This window comes from Lissotriton vulgaris, chromosome 8 (genome assembly GCF_964263255.1).
Source record: "Lissotriton vulgaris chromosome 8, aLisVul1.2, whole genome shotgun sequence".
Classification (NCBI taxonomy): domain Eukaryota; kingdom Metazoa; phylum Chordata; class Amphibia; order Caudata; family Salamandridae; genus Lissotriton; species Lissotriton vulgaris.
Genome location: NC_141696.1, coordinates 1224246989 through 1224272117, shown reverse-complemented (window position 1 = coordinate 1224272117; position 25129 = coordinate 1224246989). Strand labels below are relative to the sequence as shown.

At 41.3% G+C, this 25129-nt stretch overlaps 1 protein-coding gene across 1 annotated transcript in view; it reads left to right on the top strand.

Annotated features, from left to right (window-relative positions):
• The window catches only part of KL (klotho), a 287172-nt gene that overhangs the window by 211254 nt on the left and 50789 nt on the right, over positions 1-25129 (top strand). The window contains exons 2-3 of the mRNA XM_086935122.1: positions 3677-4187; positions 17642-17910. Of these exons, the coding sequence (XP_086791248.1) occupies positions 3677-4187; positions 17642-17910 (780 nt within the window). The remainder of the gene's footprint in view (positions 1-3676; positions 4188-17641; positions 17911-25129) is intronic.

The window sequence follows — 25129 nt, the reverse complement described above, 5'->3', positions numbered from 1 at the left end:
TCCTTTTCTCTGGAAAGTGGTGCGGCATGTCTTCTGCACTGTGTGTTGCGCCATTTTTAAAGTTTTATCCAGAGTAATTTACTTGCAGGGCTTTGGCAGGATACTTCAGAATTTCAAGATGCCCCATGCTTGGGGCAAGTAGGACATATGAGTCTGTTTCTTTTCTTTATTTTGTTTGACTATGATTCCTGGGTTTGCAATGAGAATAACAAAATTACCAGTGAGTAGACTGTGAAGAATAAAACAAGGAGTCGAAAAGCTACCCATACCAGACATGGACGAACTCAAGAGCTATGCAAAGAAAGGTTCAGTTACATTGGCAGCCAATTAACTCTGTGCCATAGTCAACATCCACAGCTTGGTCTTTTTTTTGGCCAACATTAGTTTTTACCCTACCCTCTTCAAACCTGTGTTTTTAATAGGGTCAGTGAAACTACATGTCCCAGCATAGAAAGATGTATTGTTTAAAACGCCATAAGTGGTGGAATTTGTCACACAGGATACAAGCGTGATTTTCATGCAGACATTTGGTAACCTGTGCCATGGTAGTTAGACATGCTTTCAAGCATTGATCACCCACCATATTGATAAGAAAGATACCACCACTCGAGGCACCAACACAACATTCCAATTTTTACCTGCCTTTTGAGGCTCAAATTGTAGGCTGAATTGGTTTCAACCATTAAAATCATGGTAGAAATCAGTGCATATCAATCAAACCAACATTCCATTTTCCAGGACTCTTGGTATTTACTTTTCCAAAGTTAGCATCTTTTTAAATGCCCAAAAGTCTCTATTTTTCATTACTTTGAGTATTGTACCAAAAACAGTCCCTAGCTTAAAGCTACTTGTTTGGGGCCATACCTCAAAAGGACAGGAAAATGCTTCTGGATTTCGCATGTCTCTTATATTTTCACTGTACATCATTTGACTTGTGGGTAAAATGTATTTGTATTTATTAAGTAAGCGTAACTTCTGGGCAGACATTGGTATTGTCACATAAAGAAAAATATTACTTTTAATTTTGTTTTTCTCATGGAAAACAGATTCCATGAAAGTACTTTCCTTCCCGCACACCTTCAGGTAAAAATGTTAATGTTGGTACCTTTTATCCTATTTGTTAGATGTTATTTCTCTCTGCTCCTTGAGTTAGCAGTGGTCAATTATGTTTCAGTGTTAAGCACTGGTCATTTTCTGCTATACAATCAGAGGAGTAGTAGTCCAAAGGGCTATTGCGCAAAATATATGGAAGGGTATTTAACACATTTTTCTTTACAGTAAAAAGCAGTTACCTTAATTTTGAGCATTCTGATTGATGATGCCGGCAACATCATTCTGTACAGAGTGGTAACCAAACATACAAGTGGGGTGTTAAGAAATTGATAACATTTTTCAATTGCGTTATTTTTTATAATTTTTTTGATTGCTAAATCACTGCTAATGAAAATAAGAGATAAGAACACACTCTCTTCCTGTTAATGTTCTTACACTTATGCGTGTAGGGTCTTGACATCAGAAAAATATTAAACTACCTTTTTTATCCTTTTTATCTTGTAATGAAAAATATGCTGCCATAGAAAGTCTTTCTTAATACGTGGCTTAGTTTATGAAGATTTATTTTAAGAGTTGTGAGCAGTGAAATGTAGAAGTTCCAAGTGTCTTCTCTCCTCCTAACCACTCCAGTTTGAGAGTGTGTGTAATTAAACTGCTGTAGTTCGAATCACAATAATGTTTATAGATTAAAAACTGAGGAAGTGTAATTACTGAATAAAGACAGTTGATACACAATGACTTAATTCAGGGGCTACACTTGTTTGCGATAATGGTAATTTTCTTCTTGTCAAGACCACCATACACATATTTGAAATCTAACGTGCTTGGGTCTCTTTTTCTCTTCATGAAAATGCTTGCCCTTAGCAAGCATTTTTCCCTCACACCCCTGGAAAATTGGGAATTCTGGTTTCTGTTAGCTACAATTACACCACTAAAATGCCCTTGAATCTCTTAGAAGGTCATTGAATCTTGTGTAGAGATGCAACGCCGCTGATTTATAACCTTAAACCCAAAACTCCGTGAGGAATTTGTGGGACATGGGGAATCACCTGAATCCCTCCAGGAGATTCACCTGGTCCGTCAAATCCAATAAAATCATTCGTTCCGGACTACAGTCAACCACATTCTATCTTGCCATTGTGTTGCCACCTGATAAATACTCCATCATCTTAATACATTTTTGAACGTTTGAAAGCATGTCTTTCCCTTTAAGATCAATTAAAAAATATATTCAATGTAATTATTCTTTTCCAGGGTCCAGGTTTTGTCACTCTGGGGTATATTACCAACAACTAGCGATAATTATCGCTATGTTGGCTTAGCGGCAATATTTTTATCGCCGAGCTGCGGCGATTTTTATCGCTTAGGAACCTTGTTATTATCAAGGTTTATCTCCTAAGCGATAAAAATCGGCCGAAATGCATGAATATCGCTGAAAAGTCAGCGATATTCATGCATTACCGAGCTAATGCTCTTAGCCATGTTATCCACCTACCATTGGATAACATGGCTAGGAACTGCTATGGGGCAGGTGTTAGCTTTTGGAGATATTCGCGCTTAGCGCGAATATCTCCAAAAGTTGGTAATAGGAGATAGCGATGTTAGCGACTGTTTCCAGTCGCTAACATCCTGGCACGCCCACTTTGCATGTCATTAGTGATAAATTTCACTGACATGCAAAGCGGGGCCCAAGATGGTCGCTGTCTCCTACTAGCTGTAGCTAACTGGTGTTAGCGACAGCTAGTTAATAGGGAGATAATTTTATCTCTGCTTTCTTGGCTTTTAAAGCCAAAAAAGTGGAGATAAACCCCCTTGATAATATGCCCCTCAGTTCTCACTGATAGTATTTTCCAATATTTTCAAGTTGCCACAGCATGAATCCAGATTCTATTGACATCACATTAAAGCTAACAGTGAATGGTTTGGGTGACTCCAATTTCCTCCTCAGTCTTAAGTGTTCCCAACAGTGCAAACCCCACCTCTCTCAGTACACTCCATATCCCTACAAAAGAAAATCGGGTCTCTGTGGAACACATAGGTGGGCACATGGTTCTTAGTGCATACTCAGCAGTTCAGTGCTGGGCACTTCCTTCGCTATGGGGCTTGCATGTGCCATTTTTATGCTGTCACTGTGTCCTAAGAATAGGCTTACGTGTAATGTCACCAGAAGGAATGTTCATGTTTTGGAAGCTTAATTATTTAGTCCAATTGGAGTGTTGCTATTAGTTCTCCATCACTTGAACTGGTTGGTTTCAGCAAGGGAGACTGACGAAACAGTTGAATAGGAAAGGTTGGTTGACAGAGGGAAAACATGAGGTGATGAAACACATTGTTATTGATAGACAATATTATCCATGTAAACTTGTGTCTTGGGAGGTTAGAAATAGTGACTGATAGACAATGTGATCCATGAAAACTTGTGTCTTTTAGGGTTATAGACAGTGACTGATAGATAGTGTGATCCATGTAAACCTGTGAGTTGGGAGGTTAGAAACAGTGACTGACAGACAGTTTGATCCATGTAACTTGTGTTTAGGGGGGTTAGAAACAGTGACAGTGAACATATCAAAGGTTTCTCTAATTTTGAAGTGTAACCACTTGTGATCATTTTGTGTTTTCACAGGCTCACGCTGCTGTCTGGCACCTTTACAATGACCTGTTCCGCTCTACTCAAGGAGGACAAGTGTCGCTGGCCCTTGGCTCCCACTGGATAAAACCCCAAAACATGACAGAACAAGACATAAAGGCATGCCAGAAGTCCCTGGACTTTGTTCTGGGTTGGTTCGCCAAGCCCATATTTATTGACGGGGACTACCCCCAGAGCATGAAGAACAACCTCTCTTCTTTACTGCCCGCGTTCACAGAAGAAGAGAAACGGTCAATTAAAGGAACTGCTGATTTCTTTGCCCTTTCCTTTGGCCCTGCGCTGAGCTTCAGCCTGCTGGACTCCGAGATGAAGTTCAAACAACTTGAGTCCATCAGCCTGAGACAGGTCCTGTGCTGGATCCATGCTGAATTCAACAGCCCCGAAATATTCATCGTAGAGAACAGCTGGTTTGTCTCTGGGAATACCCAAACCGAGGATGCTAAATATATGTATTATCTCAAGCAGTTCATCATGGAGACCTTAAAAGGTAGGATTTGCACTCTACCGTTATTATAAATGAATGGATGGCTAGATGATTGCTTGATGGACACATGAATTAATGAAAGAATGACCATCCTTGGCTGTTCACTTGGCATGAGTGAAAATACTAATAGGACAGTAGAAATTGAAACACCTACTGTATAACTCTGTCTGGTGCAGGAGCCACTGGCACAGCAATACTCTCATTATTTTGTCACAGGATTGTGTAGGCTGTGACACAGCCTAACATGGGTCAATTCCAGTATTGCCGTTTTGCTGTTTATTATGTTTGCCTGTTCTAGTTTCCCCAGTTTTAAAGCCTTCAATACATACAAACCATTCGCCATTTTTTGAACCACCTCTTTAGTTTTGCTGTCCTTCTCTGAAGTTCATCCACATTTTCAATATACTTTTATATAGTAGTGAGTAAAAAGTGAGTACCCTTAATGTCGGAGTGAGTGGCAATTCTGAATGCTTAATAGGAACTGAAGGTGAAACTGAAGCATAATTTAATTTAGATAGCGCTGCTAAGCGTGGTAAGAGAATGGAGGCTCGTTAAGTATTAAAATACCTCATGTTGTCCTGTAGTATTCAGGAGCATCATTTTTACCCATGCAATAAATCGTGTATCATTCACCTGATGGAAACACCGGCTAGGTCGCCGACAAACATTTGTTTTGCAGTGTCTATCTAATGCAGTGTGCAGTAGTCCCTCCGCACAACATGCATATCAAATTTGTAATTCATAATCCAGAAGAAATATCACCCGCGTTTTTGAGCCAAAAATCTACAAGGCCTCTGGTTGAGTACAATTCTTCTATTATCAGCTTATGTTCCATTTTATCACACTGAGAATTTTGTTTGTTCTCTTTTTACTCTCCCACATTTCTAATGGGATCAGATCGGAGGCCGTCCATTTCCAGTATTTCCAATATATCATAGGCACCTGTTCATTCAATTTTCCTGGGTGCCGCCAATTATACAAGCTGCTATTTGAATACTCGATGACGCTGCTAGTATGATACTTAATATGCCAGTCTGGTAGGAGTGCTGCTCAATATGCCATTGTGGTGTTCTAAAAGGCCATGGATACTCAAAGTAGCAGTTGTGGCGCGCAAATAACACTATGGGCCATTTTATCAAGAAAGGGTGATACATTATCGCCGCTTTTATCGGCAGGAAACTGCCGCTAAAGCGGCGATAATGGGCTTGATAATATGTCCTTGTGAATTCCCAAAGAAGCCCAGGTTCTGGTGTGAACATGGGCTTCTATGGGAATTCACAAGGGCATATTATCAAGCCCGTTATCGCCGCTTTAGCGGCAGTTTCCTGCCGATAAATGCGGCGATAATGTATCGCCCTTTCTTGACAATATGGCCCTATGTTTCTTCATAGAAGAAGACTTTTTATTGTGACTGGAGTAGCATAAAATGACAGACCTGTGTGGTTTACATGTTATCTTAAGACTTCAGATGTTCTGGACTCAGGCATATTTTACTTGTGCGGTTTTCTTACTGCACCAGTACAACACACATTGTCATGTTAGTCACATTTTTGTCAAGGCAGTTTCAAGTATCCGTGTATCGAGGACAGAAATGCCGTCAAACTAAAATAGTGTGATCAATATATGTAGGACCAAAATATCCGGGTGGTAAGCATATATGAGTATGGATGTAATACACTTAACTCCATACCTTTGAGAAATAAAACACATGTGCAGAATATTGTATCCTTTGTGCACGAAATTAAGAGTTATCCCTTTGGAGAAATTAGTCCCACTTACAATTTTTTTTTAATCTAGAGTTTTATTACAGTACAATGTTAAAGCTGGAAACTTAGGGGCTGGTTCACAAGCCCCCTGCGCCACTAGTACATCACTTTTTGTGACATACTAGGGGGATATTTTCCTGCTCCATATTTACAAGGACAGGAACAGCCACCCCTGCGTGGCTTTTCCTGTCCTTGTAAATACTGCCCCTTTACACGCAGCACTTTGTGTGAAAGGGGCATTCCATAGGTGTTGCTGTGGGTGTTCCCACGCAACACCCATGGAACCAGCCACATTTCAGATTTACGAGGAATCATAAATCTGGAAATGCATGTGAATGCTACCAGGGGAGGCGTAGGGAGGCGCAACAAGGAGAAATGCTTTAATTTCTACTTGTTCTTTCCTCTTTAATGCATGCAGTATTCTAAAGCATGCATTGAAAGAGGAAAATGCCTGTAGTGATTGTTTTTGTGCAGGAAGATACCCTTTCCTGCACGAAAACGATCTCCCCATGACGCAGGCATCCTTGCACCATGGTGCAAGGGTGCCTGCGCCGGCGCATGGCAGTTCTTTGTGAGTCAGCGCAGGGGAGACCACAGGAATACGTCATATCATTGTAAATATGTCACATTCCTGTGCTCTGAAAGTGACTTAGTGCGGCGCAACCAAATGGGTTGCGGAATGCACCGAGTCACTTTCTTGTTAATCCGCTCCACGCTGTCAATTTTACCCACCTAACAAAACTAGCATCCCCCAATAATTATTGTTTTTATGTTTACCTAGGTTTCATTTTAGAATGCAGGGCTATGTTTTTCACTGTACTCTGGTCAGCACACTTCAACTCTTTCATTTAACAGGCCCGGGATCCAATCCTTTGATAAACAGAACCATCAGGCCTACAGTCTCCAAAGACCAGCAGCAAGAAACCAAAGGCCTAAAACCATGACAAAAACCCAGGAACTAAGGCCCTCTTCTTAATTCCAATTTGAAAAAGCCTAGAACAGAGCCTTTTCCTTATAGATTTACCTTCATTTACCCACCCACTTGACCCATTAAATGTATGAAACTAGGTATGCTTTGGCCAGTAGGAGCATTGCTTACTCATAAATCAGTTCACACCATAGGGACCGATTCTCTTGTGATCACATCTCACGAACAGGTAACATCCGGAACAAAATTGCAACAATTGTATATGTGACTTGAGCACAACTTTGGATACTAAAGACTGTCCTTGTGAATTGTGAGCACAAAGTGTTGTTGCAATTGCAACGTCTCAGCTGTCGGGCACCTCAGAGCCGCTGTACGTTGCCTGATACCACAGTGCCGGTAGCCTCAGAAAACTGCAGGAAGCGGCAGCTGCGGACTGTGAGTTTCACTCACCTGGGGCAGGCTTTGGGCTCCTGGTTGCTGCTCCTTGTTCTTCCAGTTCCAAAATAACACTCATCTGCCGGAGGGTTTGCAAGCTACTCTTCAGCAAATACAGTTCAGGGTTTAATTCCCTTTTCCTTTCCATCATTGCTGTTTATTCCTTGGTGCCTTCCTAATGTTCTCAATCCAATATGTTTTCTGCCATATGATGTTTTATTAAATTTACTTTTCCTATTATTTTTCTATATGGACTTTAGTCTGTTGGAGGCTGCATCGTAACAAAGTTGGGTTCCTTTGCTTCTTTCCCTGCTACCACCAGTTGCTGCTCTTTAATCCATGATGCTGATAAAGAACTCCATAAGATTTCCTCTCTTGAATTCCAGATTCCTGGATTGATTCAATACTTTAAAGTCTTCATCCAGCTAGAAGGTTGTTTGTGACCCCTGTGCCTTTTTCCTTCTGAGAATATGGAAGATTCTCAAGGGCACTTGCCGACCACTTATTCCTCCGTGTGGTGACATTGTGGCTTTAGGAATCAGTTGCCTTTACTTAGGGCAACAGAAGACCCAGACCCGGATTGCGGATAAGCGTTCTGCCAAAACAACCTTCAGTACATTATGAAATATTGTAGGTCGGATCACGGTGGTCGTGACATCATTTGAGAATTTCAATACGTAAAGTGGTATTACAACAATGGAATTATGATTGTTGATCTTACATCTTTGATTCCAATAAAACAATCAGAAACTAACATAGAAACAAGCATGGAGGCTTTCTGTGAGGAAGGCATGCAAATCAATCAATCAATCAATCACAGACATTTATATAGCGCACTACTTACCCGGAGGGTCTCAAGGCGCAAAGAGCCTTTACTTGCTGTACCAAAAAACATATTTTTTCAGATTACAATTTCCATTGAAGTTGCAATGAATAGATGTCTGCGATTTCAGAATCGGAGTAGCTCTGGATGTTTTCAAAAGGTGAGCTCACAGCCCTGCTTAAGACAAAATGCATAATCTATTGCAACACAGTTCTGCACATCATATTAGTTTTCCATTCCTACTATTGTATTTATTATCCTATATCTATATTCTGTATAAATCACTTCTACGATAGATCTTGTGTAAATCTCTATGTCATATGATGACTTTTGACCCAATTGTAGTTCCATATGCAGGATGTGCAAGAAAACAAATCACACGTTGCTCATCTAAACTTCTGTTGGACACTGAGCATCACTTAGAAATCAGGCAATCATTACGTTAAATCTTATAGTCCAGACAACACAGAGTTCATGGCATATTTTGCCCTCACATGCATCACAAAGCGCAGAAATGTAGAACTCCTTCCACACACTTCTTGCCAGTGCAGTGCTCAACACACATTCCACATAGCTGCTCCGTTTCGAATCAACACAGATCATACAGGAACAATCCCATTCAGCTTCCTCCTAATTCAACCCAGACAGCCGTCTTCATACAGATTTTCCTTCCCCTATTTTATATAGAGCGACTAATTACAGTAGCGGCTGGTGACATTTGAAAGTGGTGAGATGTAAAAGTTGCTGGTGAGTGCACTGTCGAGACCGAGCGTAGCGATCAAGCCAAATCGGCATAAGGGGGTACGGGGAGGTTCTCCACCCGAGAAACACTTGAAAAAAGAGAAAATAAAAAGTGTCATAAAAGCTATGGTGAAAGTATAGTTATGACATCAATAAAAAGATTTTATATGATAATGACTTAAATAGCTACTTATTCAGTATAAATACAGAACTTCACAACACATTTTAACATGACAATGGTGAGTACCTCACAGATTTCTTTATTTATTGATATACCTTTAGAAATTAAACCTAATGAGGAAATACAAGCTACTGTGGTTTGTCGGTGCCTGTGAAAATCAGTTCATGTAAAAAGGTATTCCTTTGAAGAGGTAGGATACCTACTTTTAGTGTTGGTGAATCAATAGGCATTGGAGGAAGTGTCACTATTACAGTGAGAGGATTTTGTAATGTGATGAAGTGTGCCACAATTTTGCTGTGTTCGGACGGTGAAGACTAAGGCTGTAGGATGTAAACACGTTTCTAATTCTATAAAATGTAAATACCTGCATATAAACTGAACAAATGCTTGAAAATTAGAATATTAGCAGTTATACCGACAACAATGTATTCTGTCACTGTGTGCTACGCGAACTCAGTATCTGGCCTGTTCACAAGAGCACAGTGCAACAAAGGAAAGTGGAGCCTCCTGGGGTTTCCTTGAGCCTGAGGCATTGATGCAATCCAAGGCCAGAGTGAGAACAGATATACCCAAAGCATTTCTGGTAAATTTTGTCAGACCAGCCCCCATAGGGTGCATAGCGAGCTAGTCTGACCACTGCAATGGGACATGGGTTGTTCTCCCCACCCCCCACAACTGTGGGCAAAAATTGCAAAAACGCTGTATCCTACAGCACATTTCTCATTATATTCAATTGTAGTTGTTATTTAATTGTATTAGTTTTTAAAGCACAGTAAATAATGACCTTACCGAGCACCAGGATGCAGCAATCTTTATTAGGGTTCTTCAATGATTCCCTCAGCATCACCCTCCAACAGTGCCTTTCATCTCTCCAAAGCCCTCTCTCACAAGTATTTAAGTTTTTTATAGCACCTCTCTTACCAGCATAGGTGTGTGAACACTTTACACCACACACACAAACACACACAGTGACAATGAATCACATCTGTGTAATTCAATGTATAGATATTGTTACATAAGTCAAAGGGGACTACAAGGTGTAAGATTCACATCTTCCATACTGGCAGGCATTTTTTAAGAGTGCTTGGTCTGGGGAAGCACAGACTCAGGATTCAGAACGCAACACAGTGACTGGGGTTGACTTTACTAATAAAAATGTATTTCTACCCAAACAAACCCTTTGTAGCAGAATCTGGACATTGAAAGACCGGGAAAAACAACTTTCTAACCTAGATTACGATTGTAACTTATGAACTGCTCAATGACAAAAGGATCTCTGTGACAAAAGCGGTAACCCACTGAGCTATACACATAAAATACTGTTCTGTGATCTGCATAATACTATAGTACATGATCTTTGCAGCAGGCATATTAACCCTCTGCACTACCTTAGATGAGCCAAAACTGCCACTGGGCAACATTTGAATCTCTCTCCAGCAGGTGCATTAATCACCAGAGTTATCTTGGCACTTTTACTGTTATGTTGCCAGAAAGCTGTGGAACGCCTAATACCCAGTAAGACCATTTTGGCTTCGGTGCCATCCCCTCGAATCTGTTACCAGGCCTTGTGTTTCTGTTTGTCGCCTGACAAATGGCTTGGATTTTATTGCTTGCATGGAAGGCCCTGCTTTCATCAAACCAGGTTATGTGTGCTGCAAGCCATTTGTTGGCCATAAACAAAAATAGCAGACAGCACCCAGGGTGGGCTGGGCTGTAAACTATGTTGCCATGGAGGACAAAATCCGTGCCTTGATGCGCAGGTATAACAGGCATGACATGGTCACAGCTGAGACCATTGTGAAATTTACTTACACAGAAGGTGTCCAGTGGTGTAGGAAGGGGGGTGAGGTGGGTGAGGGCCGCCCAGGGTGTCAGCTCTGAGGGGGGGTGACAAAATGGCAAAAATGTGTGTTTTAAACACATTTTTTGCCATTTTGTCAAGCCGGGGGTGACAAGAAATTTTCCACACCGAGTACCACCTGACATTGCTACACCACTGAAGGTGTCAAGCCAGCGAGGCTCTTTGAAAACAAGATGTCCTTTCCTTTGGAAAAGGTTTGATGTGCATTGTGCAGCGAACTGTATTTCATTTAAATGAATGCCCCGGTGAGGATGGAGCCACCAGCACCCAGGCAGCGGAGAGCAGAATACGCCTACAGTGAATCTTTAAACCATTCTACAAAACGTGAGAAAATGGAAAAAATACGTTCTGCCTGCCTGGACAAAAATACCTCATGCTCAACACATTTTGATGTAGTATCCATATTAACATTTTTTTATTTTTTTATATTAATATTTATTTATTGTTTTTTTTACATACATATATGCATTATATGCCTTGGCATTAACAAAGCGACATTAGCATGCGAAACTGCAGGGCATGTTATACAGCTGCAGCAGACCACGTCCTTGATGATCAATTACATGCAAAAGGGCACAAACTGTTACAGATTACAATATATATTACGTTGCTGCAGCAGTCAATACAGTGATACACAGGTAGGCATATCATTGACATCTAGTACAGTGAGCAGATACTAGAGCAGTACTCCGCCTTGATGTGTTTGCGATATGACTTTGCTTCTAAACTCCTGGGCAACCCCATACTAGGTTTAGATTAGATGGGAGGCTGTTTGCCTATTGCATCTTGGGATGTGTTTATCGCAGTCTCATTTGCGTGCTGGCTCATGCTGTAAATGTATCTTTGGGCCTAGATGCCAAAGGCATTAGGTCCCAATAGGCTGTCAGCTGTTTTGGCAGTAGGTGATGTCATGAACCCAGGTGTCTATTTGAGGTATCGTTGTTGAACCCCAGTGTATTGCAATTCTGAACTTGGCTACGAGTAGCATAATAGCTGATAGACAGCTTATAATAGGGGGGGGCTTCTTTGACATGACCCAGTAGGGCTACTAGTCGTGTGCATTCCATGAGGAATCCCATGACTTTGTGTATGGTCTCATAGGCTCTGTTCCAGTACCGGGATATGGGTGGGCAGAGCCATGCTAAGTGTAGGAATGTTGCTTGTGCCTGTTTGCATCTCTAACAATCTCAGTCCCATTTTATGTATTTGTAGGGGTGTGCGGTACAGTTGATGGAGAAATTTAAAATGTATAAGTCACAGTCTATAATTAGGGGAGAGATATTTGAGCTAAGAACAGCAATATGCCCATTGTTCATCTGTGGGGGATGGGTCTAGTTCTGTATGCCATTGCTCTAGTGCTCTAGCCGGCGTGACCGGCAAGGCAGCCTGCGTGGTGTTGTAGAGACGTGTAATTAGTTTCCTAGGCGATGGGTTGGTTAATAAGTTTTCTAGTGCTGTCAGGACTGGTGGAGCAGTCGGGAAGGTGGTGTGTATTTGTCTGCATGTGGCTCTGAGTTAATAATATAGGAGTAGTTCCAGAATGGGTGCCTGGGTTTCATCAAGGCCATGTGGATGGGCCAGGAATGAATTGTCTGGGTAGAGATCTCCAAAGGTATTTAGGCCCATCTGGTGAGTGCATTGTATGGCTCCTTTGTTGTTCAAAGTGGGAATGAGTGGGTGATATGCTAGTGGTGTTGAAGGCGCATAAAGTGACAGGATGTTTGCACGTCTTCTTAGTCCCCCCATGCCCACCACAGGGATTCCACTGTGTTTATCTCCTTGCTTGTTCTCTGATAGGTTTGGTATTTGGCAACCTGCAGTGGTGTAGGCGCAGCGACATCTCTCTCCAGCACTACCTGAGACTCGAATGAGGTTTGGTGTACCAAGTAGGACGGGTTCCCCTTTGTGGGTAGCTGTGCGCTATATAAGCTCAAATACATTTACATTTACATTTACAAAGTAGTGTAGGTATTGATCTTGCGCACATAGCGCATATAGTTCAAAATCTGGTGCCCCCATACGGCCCTGCGAGAGCGATAGAGTCAAGAGTTCCCAGGTTATGTGTGGTTGTTTACCTGCCCATGAGTAGGCCACCAGCTGGGATCTGAGTTTCTTGAAGAATGTTTGTGTGAGTGGTAGCGGTATGTTTGCAAATAAGTATAGAAATGTAGGTAATATTGTCATTTTGGCTATGGCTATTCTGCCCGCCAGAGATAGCGGTAATCTAGACCAGGTAGCAATCTTGCCCTCCAGCCACTCCATTAGACAGCCATAGTTGATGCGCCAGATTCTTCTATGTCTCTGCTAAGCCAAATTCCCAAATATTTAACCTGGCACGTTTATATTTAATTGAATACGGACAAGTTCCACCTCTGTTAAGACCAGTGGACGGGGTGTGCACAAACTGCCCTCAAGTGGATTTTGTATTCATGACTTGGTATGTGTGGGAAAGTCATCCCTTTTGCCCCCAATATGTGACTGATACTGGTGGTAACTGACTCTGACTGTGCATGGGCTCTGCTAACCAGGCCCAGCGCCAGTGCTCTGCTTAAACGGTTTATGGTAATTTGGTATAATTACAATTGGTACTGACAACCTATCTGTAAGTCCCTACTTTATGGTAGGGCACATAGGTTTTGGGATCCAGCAGATTTAATGCACTTAAGTGTGCACTGCTGTGTTGCCTGCTGTTATTTTAAAAGTCAGCCCTGCTTTGAAAACTGTTTTTAAATTTAAAGTATATGTAAATTCAACTCTGGATTTAAAGGTACTTCCAAAGTATTAACTACCTTATCTTTATATATAGATTACCCCTAAGGTCTACCCTAGGTGTCCCCTGGGTAGGGTGTCATGTAAAAATAGGCAGGGACATTTTAAAAGGTGTTTTATATGCCCCAATGAGGGTAAAATTATCAATTTCGTTTTTTCCCAATGCAGCATTCTAGCTCCACATGGCAATATGGGAATACTGCAATAAAGTAAAACTATTGACAGGAGGAGCTAAAATAATTTTTAGAGGACTTAAAAGATTAGTAATGATTAGTAATGATAAATACAACTTGCCACTGTGGAATATATCATAACTAATACAGAAAAGAAGCTATAGAACTTTTTTTCTGTGAGTCAAAATCCAGCCTTCTGGCAACCTCTCCTGATTGGCCAGCCCTTTACAGGCTGAACCAAAATTCTCTGATGAGGTGGTTAGTGGCTTGCACAGAAACAAATGATGTCTGTCTGGTCAGGGGAGATCTACAGCTGCAGAGAAAAGGCCAGGAAGGGAACTAAACAAACAAACTAGTCATCAAAGAGAGCAGGAGAGTAAGGATGCAAGCCATGTCTATCCCCTCTTCCTGTACAACCCAGCCGGATGGGAATCACAAGAATGAAATTTGCAGAAGGTCTGGAACGGAATGTTAAGGGAAATAAGCCACACCAGTAGGTTGGCTTAGTCAGATCATAATCCCAAGGAGAAAGTTTCTCCATCTTGAATTTGGAAAGTACAGCACTTTGTTTGACAAGAACATGCCACACTCTGGAGGACATTGTCATACTTTTGGGTGGCATGCTGTACCCCATTGGTCAGGCGTGCCCCCACACTTGTCACCCCGGAACAATGGATGAATATGGAAGAGCTGTATAGCGACTCAGATCCCCTGCCTAAAACTACAACAGTAAGAAGAACTGCCCTGCTGTAATCCTGGCTTGAACCAAGTGGACTGCACTCTGAACGACTGCACCTGCTGCACACTAAAGAAGTACAGCCCTAAGGACTTTGCCTTGCTTCAAAAAGAGAAGGAGTGCACTCCCTGAAAGCAACAGGTTAAAAGAGCTCCACCTTCCTCATCTCTTGCAAAAAGAACCTAGCTGACCACCCTCAGCTGGACTTTAAAGGATTTGGCCAAGTGCATTGTGGGAACTGTAGTCCCAACTTTCGAGGAGCAACTCAGAGACTATTGGATTTTGTTTGTGGCCACTTTGAACCCTCAAATAAGAACTTCAGGAAGAAGTTTGAGAAGTTTGTAGCAACTTTTGGAAAAAGCTCCATTAGGTGACCGACCCTATGTCGAGAGTCAAGTTGACTATGTCAAACCGCAACCCGACTCAAGACTTCTAGGAGTTGACTAGGGGCTCCCGCTGAGGCAAGATGATGAAGTTGCTGCAAATCTAGCCTGCTCGAGAGGCCCACTCGACGTTGAGAGAAAATCCTCCAGAAATGTTTCTAAGTGCAATGGTAAAAGTTTTACCCAGGTTTCCCTCTTAGTGAAGCCGACCAGGGCTCCATCACGTTCAGCCTCAAACATTGACTTTGTACCAGTCAAGTGTGACCACATGTTATAAATTGATGCTATTGGTTTTTAAGCACTAGAAAGTGGTATTCTTTGAACATTCATATTTCCTGTTCCCTACACCGGATTAAATTAGTGTTGGTGTCATTTTAATCATATTTAATCAAATATGTCTTATGTTTATAAATAGGTTGGGCATTTTTATGGTTTGTCTTACTTATTTAATCTAATGGTATTTTTAAATGCTTTACACACCTGTCTCCTAAGTTAAGCCTGCCTGCTCGCAGCTAGCTACCAAGGGTTAAGCAAGAACATAACTTATTGAGACTTCGTCTGGGCTATATATTGTGTTGGTGGCTTTATTGCTAGCGGTAGATGCATACTTACCCTCTACTAATAATACACCTTCAACAGTATGAGAATGGCTACTATTGATTTTAAAGCCTCATACATGCTGATGGAGCAGAAATGTTCTGCTCTTCTAGACTGTCGAGGTTCTAAATACAGCTATTGTGATTAGCCAACATAACAACGACTTAGGATTTATAGTGAAACAATCACATTTGAAATTATATTCAAATCATTCTGGCACTTATTTGAGAATTAAACTCTTAATATAATGATATTTTGGGTTCTGTAAAGATTTCATATCCACAATGCAGATTTACACAAAACCGCCAAAAAGTAAGTTGGACAAACACCTTCCTCCCTGAAATATTTTGTTTGATTCTGTTCATTATGTTTTTGCAAAAAAAATCCTGTGCCTTTTTATACCAATCAGCATGAGGTTTGGCAAAATCTACAGTAGACAAATGTATATTTTAAACTAGCATTGGGAAAGCCACTAGGTTTCACCTACACAAGATCTATTGGCTTTGTCAATGTTTTTTTAACACGTTGCACTGGTAGCTGCTGTTTAACATTGCTTTGTTTTCTAAACTGTGTTCCACAGCAGCCTGCACTGCTGTGCTATATGTAAAAAGAAAGTGAGTGTAGTAACACAAGGGAGATGAGGGAGAGGGATTAGCAATATTGGACAGGAAGAGGTGGGAGGGGAAAGTGAAAGGAGGGAGGTGTGGGGAGAAGGGAAGGACCACCAGATGGGGTAGGGGTAGTTGGAGCGAGGGAAGAAGAAGTAGTACACAGGGTGAACAGCAGACGGGCATCAATTAAGTTGACTCAATCTGTGCTTGATCAATGCTCACTAAAAGGAACGGAAGTGAAACTTGGCCCGCATTGGCCAAATAGGAGGCAGCAAAGGAGAGTGACACTGAAGCTAAAAAATGGTAAGCAATTGTCAGGCTCAAAGCCCTTTACTGTAAGCAATAGTGTCTCGCAAGTGAGAGCACATGCAGTGGGAAACATCCTTTACAACGAAACTTTTACAACGCAGTGCTTTTACAATGCAGGTTTTACAACGAAAACCATTACAACGCATTGCACTGGGGAGCGCTCTAGGATAGGGAATAATTTTAATTTACTATCCAACACCTTCCCTACTATCCACGGGGACTGGAGTTGGAATAGTAAATTAAACTATTCACTATCCAGCACCCCAAAGCGCTATGCGTTGTAACAGCATGCGTTGTAAAAACTGCGTTGTAACAGCATGCGTGGTAAAAGCATGCGTTGTAATGTCATACATCCCATGCAGTGCTTGCCCTCTCCCAGGCTCTAACAAAAAATGCCATGCATAGTCATAAAACTGGCCTTGAGTTTTTTGCCAACAAATATTACTTTCCCTATGTATCTGCAACTCACCTTTAACTCCAAGGGCTGCAATTGATAAGAATGTAAGATATAAATATCTTTTATTTTATCATTATTTATTTATAGTTGAGATATCTATTTTTCTAGTCAAGTCTTATATGCCTTGCTTCAAAGATTTATTTAGTAGTTCATATCTGATGGTACTGGTGCTCTCTATTTTTCAATTCTTAAATTTCTTTTTATTGAATCTTCACACTGTTCAAACAATATGGAATTAATATCACTGGAGGTGAAACTGCTCTGTACCACTAGACTGATACACACATATGTTTCTGCCCGTTTCAGCTCACATTTTGCCAGCCTGGCAGCTCAAAAGGTGTACCCTGACAGGACAAAAAATGGTTGTTTAAAATACATAAAATACTTTTGCCTAGGATTTTGTGTGTGTTTTAGGTATTTATGTCTTTTAAAGCTATTTTATTGCATGCTATGTTAAAACATACTACGGTTATTGTATGGCTTTTAGCTGAGTCAATAAATAACATCTGGATTTAGGTTTTCTCAATTTAGGCATCCAGAAGTAAAAGGATGAATGCGTTCATGTATGATAATGTATCTTTCTTTTGTCCGTTGTCCTTTTTTTCTATTATGTTTTCTCAACACCACCAGTGTTATATTCTTGTTATAAAACAAACATGATCGTATTTTTAATCCTTCTCTACTCAGCGATAAAATACGACAAAGTCAACGTAATTGGCTACACCGTCTGGTCTCTCATGGATGGGTTTGAATGGCACAGAGGATACAATATTAGACGCGGGCTATATTATGTTGATTTCACGAAGCACAGCAAGAAGCTGCAGCCAAAGTCATCGGCATTGTTCTATCAAAAGCTTATAGAAAAGAATGGATTTCCTCCACTACCTGAAATTCAGCCAATGAATGGAACATTTCCTTGTCACTTTGCCTGGGGAACTGTAGCCTACTCCATTCAAGTAAGTCTAATAAGTGCACAACAGTGTTTGATAAGTGCCAAGTTGTCATAATCCAATGTAGGTTCTTGCACTGTAGGTCTGGGGTTGCATGAACACACAACTCCCAGTCAACAATTTTCACCCATTTGTGAGTTTCAATCTAAAAACCCATTTGCCTGGATATACTTTCAACAGAGTTGCGGGCAAGCAGAGTGATGTGGTTTGCACTATAAAATGTCCTTAATAAATAAATAATGTTCATCAGAAATATCATGACTAGCCTGTGGAAGGTGATGAGTTGCAGCAGAGCGTCTCAGAGATCTACCATTGTAAGTCTTAGTTAAGGGGAAGGAGGTGTATAGCGGGGGTTAAGATGTGGTGGGAGGTGGTTGTAGCCAGCGGCAGTTCCTCCGCAATGGCAGAGGAGCAGCGCACCCTCTGCCAGCAGCCAAAAAATAAAAAATAAAATGATAATAAACATGTGTTTATTATTGTTTTATATGTCTCCTTAGCATCACTTAGGGGGGGGGGGCGGGGGGGGCACGAGATGATAGGCAAAGGGGGAGCTGCACGTGCCCTCGTCAGTGCACATGAGGGTTTTTGCAGCCCGTCTCAGGCCAGCCAAACTCTCATGCGCACTAAAGCTCTCTCCAACCCAGCATCGTTGCTGGGTTGGAGAGACCAGCAAGGACAGGCTCCCAGTCTCCCTGAGAGCGCAAATCATCAGCGTTCAGGCCAATCCTGATGCTGCTTTAATGCAGTGTCAGGATTGGCCCAGGGGATTCTCTGAGCCTGTGCCCGGCAGTGGACTGTGACAGAGCCAGAGAGGAGCGTGGAGCGTCGGATTGTCGAAGAGGTAAGTGATTATATTATTTATTGTTTTGGTTGTTCATCCCGGTCCCCTCAGCTCCCTCCGCCTTCCTCTTTGCCAAGAAACTGCCCGCTACTGGTTGTAAGTTGAGTCTAGATAGATAATGATTCGAGGTATCGGATGGTGCTTGGTACGCTGCAGCCACAGGAGGGCAGGTGTTCGGCCACAATGGGACTGCGAATTCACGGTGAGACACACAGCATTGTTGTGTGTTCCCTGGACTCTGCCCGCAACGGAGGCCGCAGACGGCGTTCGACAGCTAAGTTGGTGGTTGTTTGTGGGAAGAAACAATCCTGGGTCGAGGTAGCCTTTCTGTCATCCGCCCAGATGGATGTTGGATCCTGCAGCCCTATCGGTTTCCACCAATGGGGAGGAAGTTCATACCATTAATGAAGGGACAGTAGCAGGCACATGTGTAGTATGATTGGCATCTGAGGAAGGAAATTATCCGAAAGGCGTAATGCCAACTACAACAAAACCTACCTGAAACTGATCTGCTGGGATTCAACCCGAGAACCGCTTTGACGTTGGAGGACTAGGAGCAGGGACCGAAGAGGGCATTAGTCTAACAACCTTGAGAAAGCCCCGGCGCAAATCGCCATGAGGGGGCGAAACACGTGTCGGCTGTCCATGTTCTATGAAAAACAATAAAGACACCTTTCTGCAATAAAAAATAGCTCTGTCCTTTGTACTACAATTCAAAAGAACGGATATTAATCTTGGAAAAGCTCTCGAGATCTCCTATGGAGTACACACTCACCATTCCCTAAACTGATCCGCGATGTCCCTTTTCGTTCACTACTGGAGGCGAGTTTGTATGATTTTTCTTGTGTAACCACTGTGCAAGTAAAGGGACTCACCCTGACGAACCAAGCACAGCAGTGGCAATTGGAGGAAGTGATTCGAGGTATCGGATGGTGCTTGGTACGCTGCAGCCACAGGAGGGCAGGTGTTCGGCCATAATGAGACTGCGAATTCAGGGTGAGACACGCAGCATTGTCGTGTGTTTCTTGGACTTTTCCCACAACGGAGCTGCATAGGCGGTGGACAGCTGAGGTGGTGGTTGTTTGTGGGAAGAAACAATGCTGGGCCCAGGTAGCCTTCCTGTCGTCTGCCCAGATGGATGCTGGATCCTGCAGTCCTTTCATTTTCCACCAACTCCAGCAATGGGGAGGAAGTTCATGCCATTAAAAAAGGAACTGTAGCAGGCACCTATGTAGTATGATTGGCATCCGAGGAAGGAAGTTATCCAAAATGCGTAATGCCAACTACAAATAAACCTACCTGAAACTGATCCCCTGTGTCCCTTTTCATTCCCTACTCGAGGCGAGTTGGTTTGATGTTTCTTGCGTAAGCACTGCACAAGTAAAGGGACCCGTCATGATGAACCAAGCACAGCAGTGGTAATTGGAGGAAGTGATTCGAGGTATCGGATGGTGCTAGTGCGCTGTGGCCATGGGAGGGCAGGTGTTTGCCCATAATGGGACTGTGACTTCACGGTGAGACATGCAGCATTGTCGTACGTTTCCTGGATTTTGCCCGCCACGGAGGCTGCAGAAGGCGTTGGACAGCTGAGGTGGTGGTTGTTTGTGGGAAGAAACAATCCTGGGTCCAGGTAGCCTTCCTGTCATCTGCCCAGATGGATGCTGGATCCTGCAGTCCTTTTATTTTCCACCAATGGGGAGGAAGTTCATACCATTAAAGAAGGGACTGTAGCAGGCACCTGTGTAGTATGTTTGGCATCCGAGGAAGGAAATTATCCGAAACGCGTAATGCCAACTACAAATAAACCTACCTGAAACTGATCCGCTGTGTCCCTTTTCGTTCTCTACTGGAGGCGAGTTTGTTTGATGTTTCTTCCGTAACCACTGCGCAAGTAAATGGACCCGCCCTGACGAACCAAGCACATCAGTGGTAATTGGAGCTAGTGATTCGAGATATTGGATGGTGCTTGGTACACTGCGGCCACAGGAGGGCAGGTGTTAGGCCTTAATGGGACTGTGACTTCACGGTGAGACATGCAGCATTGTCATACGTTTCCTGGACTTTGCCCCCAAAGGAGGCTGCAGAAGGCATTGGACCGCTGAGGTGGTGGTTGTTTGTGGAAAGAAACAATCCTGGGTCCAGGTAGCCTTCCTGTCGTCCGCCCAGATGGATGCTGGAACCTATAGTCCTTTCATTTTCTACCAATGGGGAGGAAGTTCATACCATTAAAGAAGGGACTGTAGCAGGCACCTGTGTAGTATGATTGGCATCTGAGGATGGAAATTATCCGAAACGTGTAATGCCAACTATAGATAAACCTACCTTAAACTGATCCACTGTGTCCCTTTTCGTTCCCTACTGGAGGTGGGTTTGTTTGATATATATGTGTGTGTGTGTGTGTGTGTGTGTTTGTGTGTGTGGATATTACCCAGACAGCCCTCAGCAGTAAGAAAGCTCATATCTATCTATCTATCTATCTATCTATCTATCTATCTATCTATCTATCTATCTATCTATCTATCTATCTATCTATCTATCTATCTATCTATCTATCTATTTATCTATCTATCTATCTATTTATCTATCTATCTATCGATATATCTGTTTATCTATATTCCTGTCTATCTATCCATGAGATATTTTTTAACATTTATGTTATGTATATTTGTACAGTGCACTGTCACCCGCAAGGGTATCTGGGCTCTCAACGGATGTGTGAGCCTAGTCCTGTCTATGATAGCTTGGTTAATTGAAAAGCCAGGTCTTCAGCTTCTTGCGAAATGTAAGATAGGAGTGCAGTGGGAGGATGTTCCAAGCTTTAGAAGTGACATAAGTGAAAACCCAGCCTCTTAATCTGGTTCTGTATATGTACAAGATGCGTGCAGTAGGAGTCCTACAGAAAAGAGGTGTCAGTGTGGTTGGTTGAAGGAGAAATTACTTGCAATGATCCGATGCATCAGATCATTGCAAGAAATTTAGAAATCAGGGTTCTCTTGCAGTCAACAATGATTTAATTCCTCATAAATATGTATGTGTGTAAATAATTGATTGTTTTTGTAATCTTATATTTTAGTTGTAATTATGATGTACATATTCTTTCAGCCCTGATGAAGTCCTAGTATAAGCGGAAAGGCGTTGGCTGGGCTGCCTTATCAATGTCCATTAGGAAGATATAGGAATAGATGGTCTTCTACATACGAAGAGTGGAACAGTTTTCTTTGACTGAGTCTGGAAGCCATCAACTCAAATTTATTGCCTAACTTCTCCTATGGAGAGAATAAACTCTATGGACTATTTTAGTTGTTGATTATAAAAACAATATATATGTATGGTATGACAGACACATTTTGAGGGGTTCTTGCTTGAATCTGACATAAATATTTGGTCAATAATGATAAACAATAACAATTTCTAATAACTCTCTGAATGTGAAACATCAGTGAACAGAGTTTTCACAGGCATAGCTTGCATGGCATCAAGAGTGTGGAGTTGGAGAGTAAAATTGAGAGTGTAAATTCACAAATCAGGAATGTGAGGTCAGAAGTGAAGAATCAAGAACTCTAGAGTATGAGGTAAGGAGATGTGTCTGGAGTGTAGCCTAGAGTCTAAAGTTTGAATCAAGGATCATGCATTGGAATGTGAAACCAGAGTTCTTGAGTCAAAGGTTAAATGTTGAACCTTACATTGCTGAAAACTGTTTTCTTTGCTGACTGAAAATGAAAGAATATGTTACCTACAGTTAAGAAGTCTTTTAGAGAAGAGCAGAGACGATTAAGTAATACACTGATAAGTTCCAGGCATAAAACTATGCTCTCACACACTAAATTGTACATCAACGTTTTCAACAAAAGTTTCCCCAGAGGAGTTTGCTTAAACTTGTTCACCCAAGTGGGTTCAGCAGTCATGGATATACATTCCAAATCAGGCTAGAGATGGTTAAACGTTTCTTGTAGAGCTGTTTATCAAAATGTTTGTGAATTATAATATTGTTGCCCAATGGAAAATGTAATTAATTTTATGACTGTGTGACTGTGAGAAGGAGGAATGAATATGAAGTTGCATCACATGCCACTCTTCATTCAATAAAGTATTTTTTATCTATGATGCCAAAACTAATTGCATGGTTGATGTTTTGGGAAATAGAATCACTAAATAGCTCTAGGGCATCATCAAGACAAATGGCAGTTTCAACAAATGAGCATAAACACAATTCGTTGTTTAATTTTCTCTTAAAATAACACATTATTTACCTTGATGGTGACAATGTGTACTTCCCATCCTGAGTATCCTAAGCTGAAAATGGCAAAGCTAAATCCAACATAAATACACAACAATGTTTTATGTTAGGAACAATAAAAACGGCAAATGATGTTGGAGGGCGTTCAATGCACTTGTTCCAAGTTATATTAAATCAGAAAAATATTGTATTCTAAAATGGCGTATCCAGTTTTGGAAATCATTAGTAGGCATTGAATAAAGCTTGCAATTTGCAGTAACCAAAATGCATCTTAGCCTGTCCTGCACCTTACAGTGGTGCACTGTTGTTGTAGCGTTTGCGTACTTGGCCCAGAAAATTAACTTTCCCTTTTCTCAGTTAATTGATTTTAAGAAATTTCCTCTAACCTCCTGCTACCCACCATTCTCAAATGGTCCTCCAATGGATCTTGTTTTGTGCTGAAAGGGACTGGATATTCTGCGGATGAGCAATTATCAGTTGAGGACCAAGAATAAGATAATGCTGTATTCAAATTGCTATCCCTTATCTATTGTAAATCAATATACCAATCAAGAGAGAGATTAACTAAATGATTTACTCACAGAGAAATAATGAGTCAGAATCAGCAGAGTGTAGTTCAAATCTCAACACTTCGTTTTTCATCCAAGAAAACAAACACATTTAATATATTGCATACCTTTCTAAATTAAGAATAGTTTTAGGTTTAATACAGCATTAATATCGCTGCAAGATCCGAGAATGAAAGGGAATGATCTTCCTAAGCCAAGGGAGATCGTAGATCTCCAAAAACTTAGGAACCCAGCTGAGCCTCATACAAACTCTTAGGGAAGTTCAGAATGCTCCAAGTGACCAGTTCCAGTGCATTAAAGAGAGGAATATGTCTTAGTCCATCTCAGTAACACCAAAGTCACAGCAACATGATGTGAACCCTTCAGCTGAAAAGGCTCCACTGCGTTAGCACACCAACAAGCAGCCGATCGCAGCATTACGTCAAACCTTGTGATCCCCTCGAATGTCCAAGCAGTCAGTCCAAAAGCTGTAAAGTTGGTGAGTCTCTCCTCCTTCCACTACGAAATCTGTGTTATTAAACTCTATAGGTTCTGGGGTAACACCCCTTGACATCACTAGGAATATCTGACCACTCTGTGTCATTGGGCGCCTTCGATAGGATGAGGAAGTAGGAACAAAGTTTACAATCTGAAAGAATTATGACATTCAAGTTAAGTACTTCCTTAAATCATTGAAATTTTGTCGTATGAACAATAAAGTATTCAGAAAGGAAGTGAAAATGTGCTCAGGCATTTCCATATTATGTTCCCAAGCATCTGTTCTACTTTGTATCAATTTCTGTTGCAAATACAGTCAACTGTACTGCATGTTGTCAAAGAAAACAATTGGGAGTCAGTACACAAGTGGCAACTTCACTAAAAGTCCCCATAGGCTTCAGAATATTCAGTTCATAAATTCACTTGTGGAAAAACAAGCAAGATTTGAGGCCTACGTAAAATTCAGCTCATTTCACGATGAATTATGCTAAAATATGAGCCTCAAATTGAATAGCATATGATATTAACCTCACAAATAAATGTGTAAAAAATACTTCAAACAATATTATGATGGTTTCATGTAAGTATAGGGTAATCCTAAAAATAATTAAATGTTACACATATATGTATAGGGAAAGGTACTTATAAATCTTATTTGCATATTCGTTATTATGGCACACATATTAAAAAAATTAATTTGAAGAAAGATTCATGAAAACAAAATTAACTTAAACCCTGTGTAGCACCTACTTTTCTTTTGTCATTTTCGGTGTACACTTTACAACATGAAATAATTATTTTACTTCTAACACAGGAAACATTAATTTTGCAAATGAATTTGTTTTGTTGTTGTTACCATTTCATTAACCTATCACTATATCAATATACTTAGAAATAAAATGTTCAAATCCATTTAGTAAATATGAACTATAACAAAATCTCCTTTTCAACATTCTGCATGCTTTTACGATGCAGTATCTGAATCAGAGCTGCCTTTTGTCATTTCTCAAAAACGTGAAGCTTAACACACAATTGTATCTTAATCCCATATACATTAAAAACCAATGAATACCTGGGCCCTTATTTATGAGGCCTTTCGTC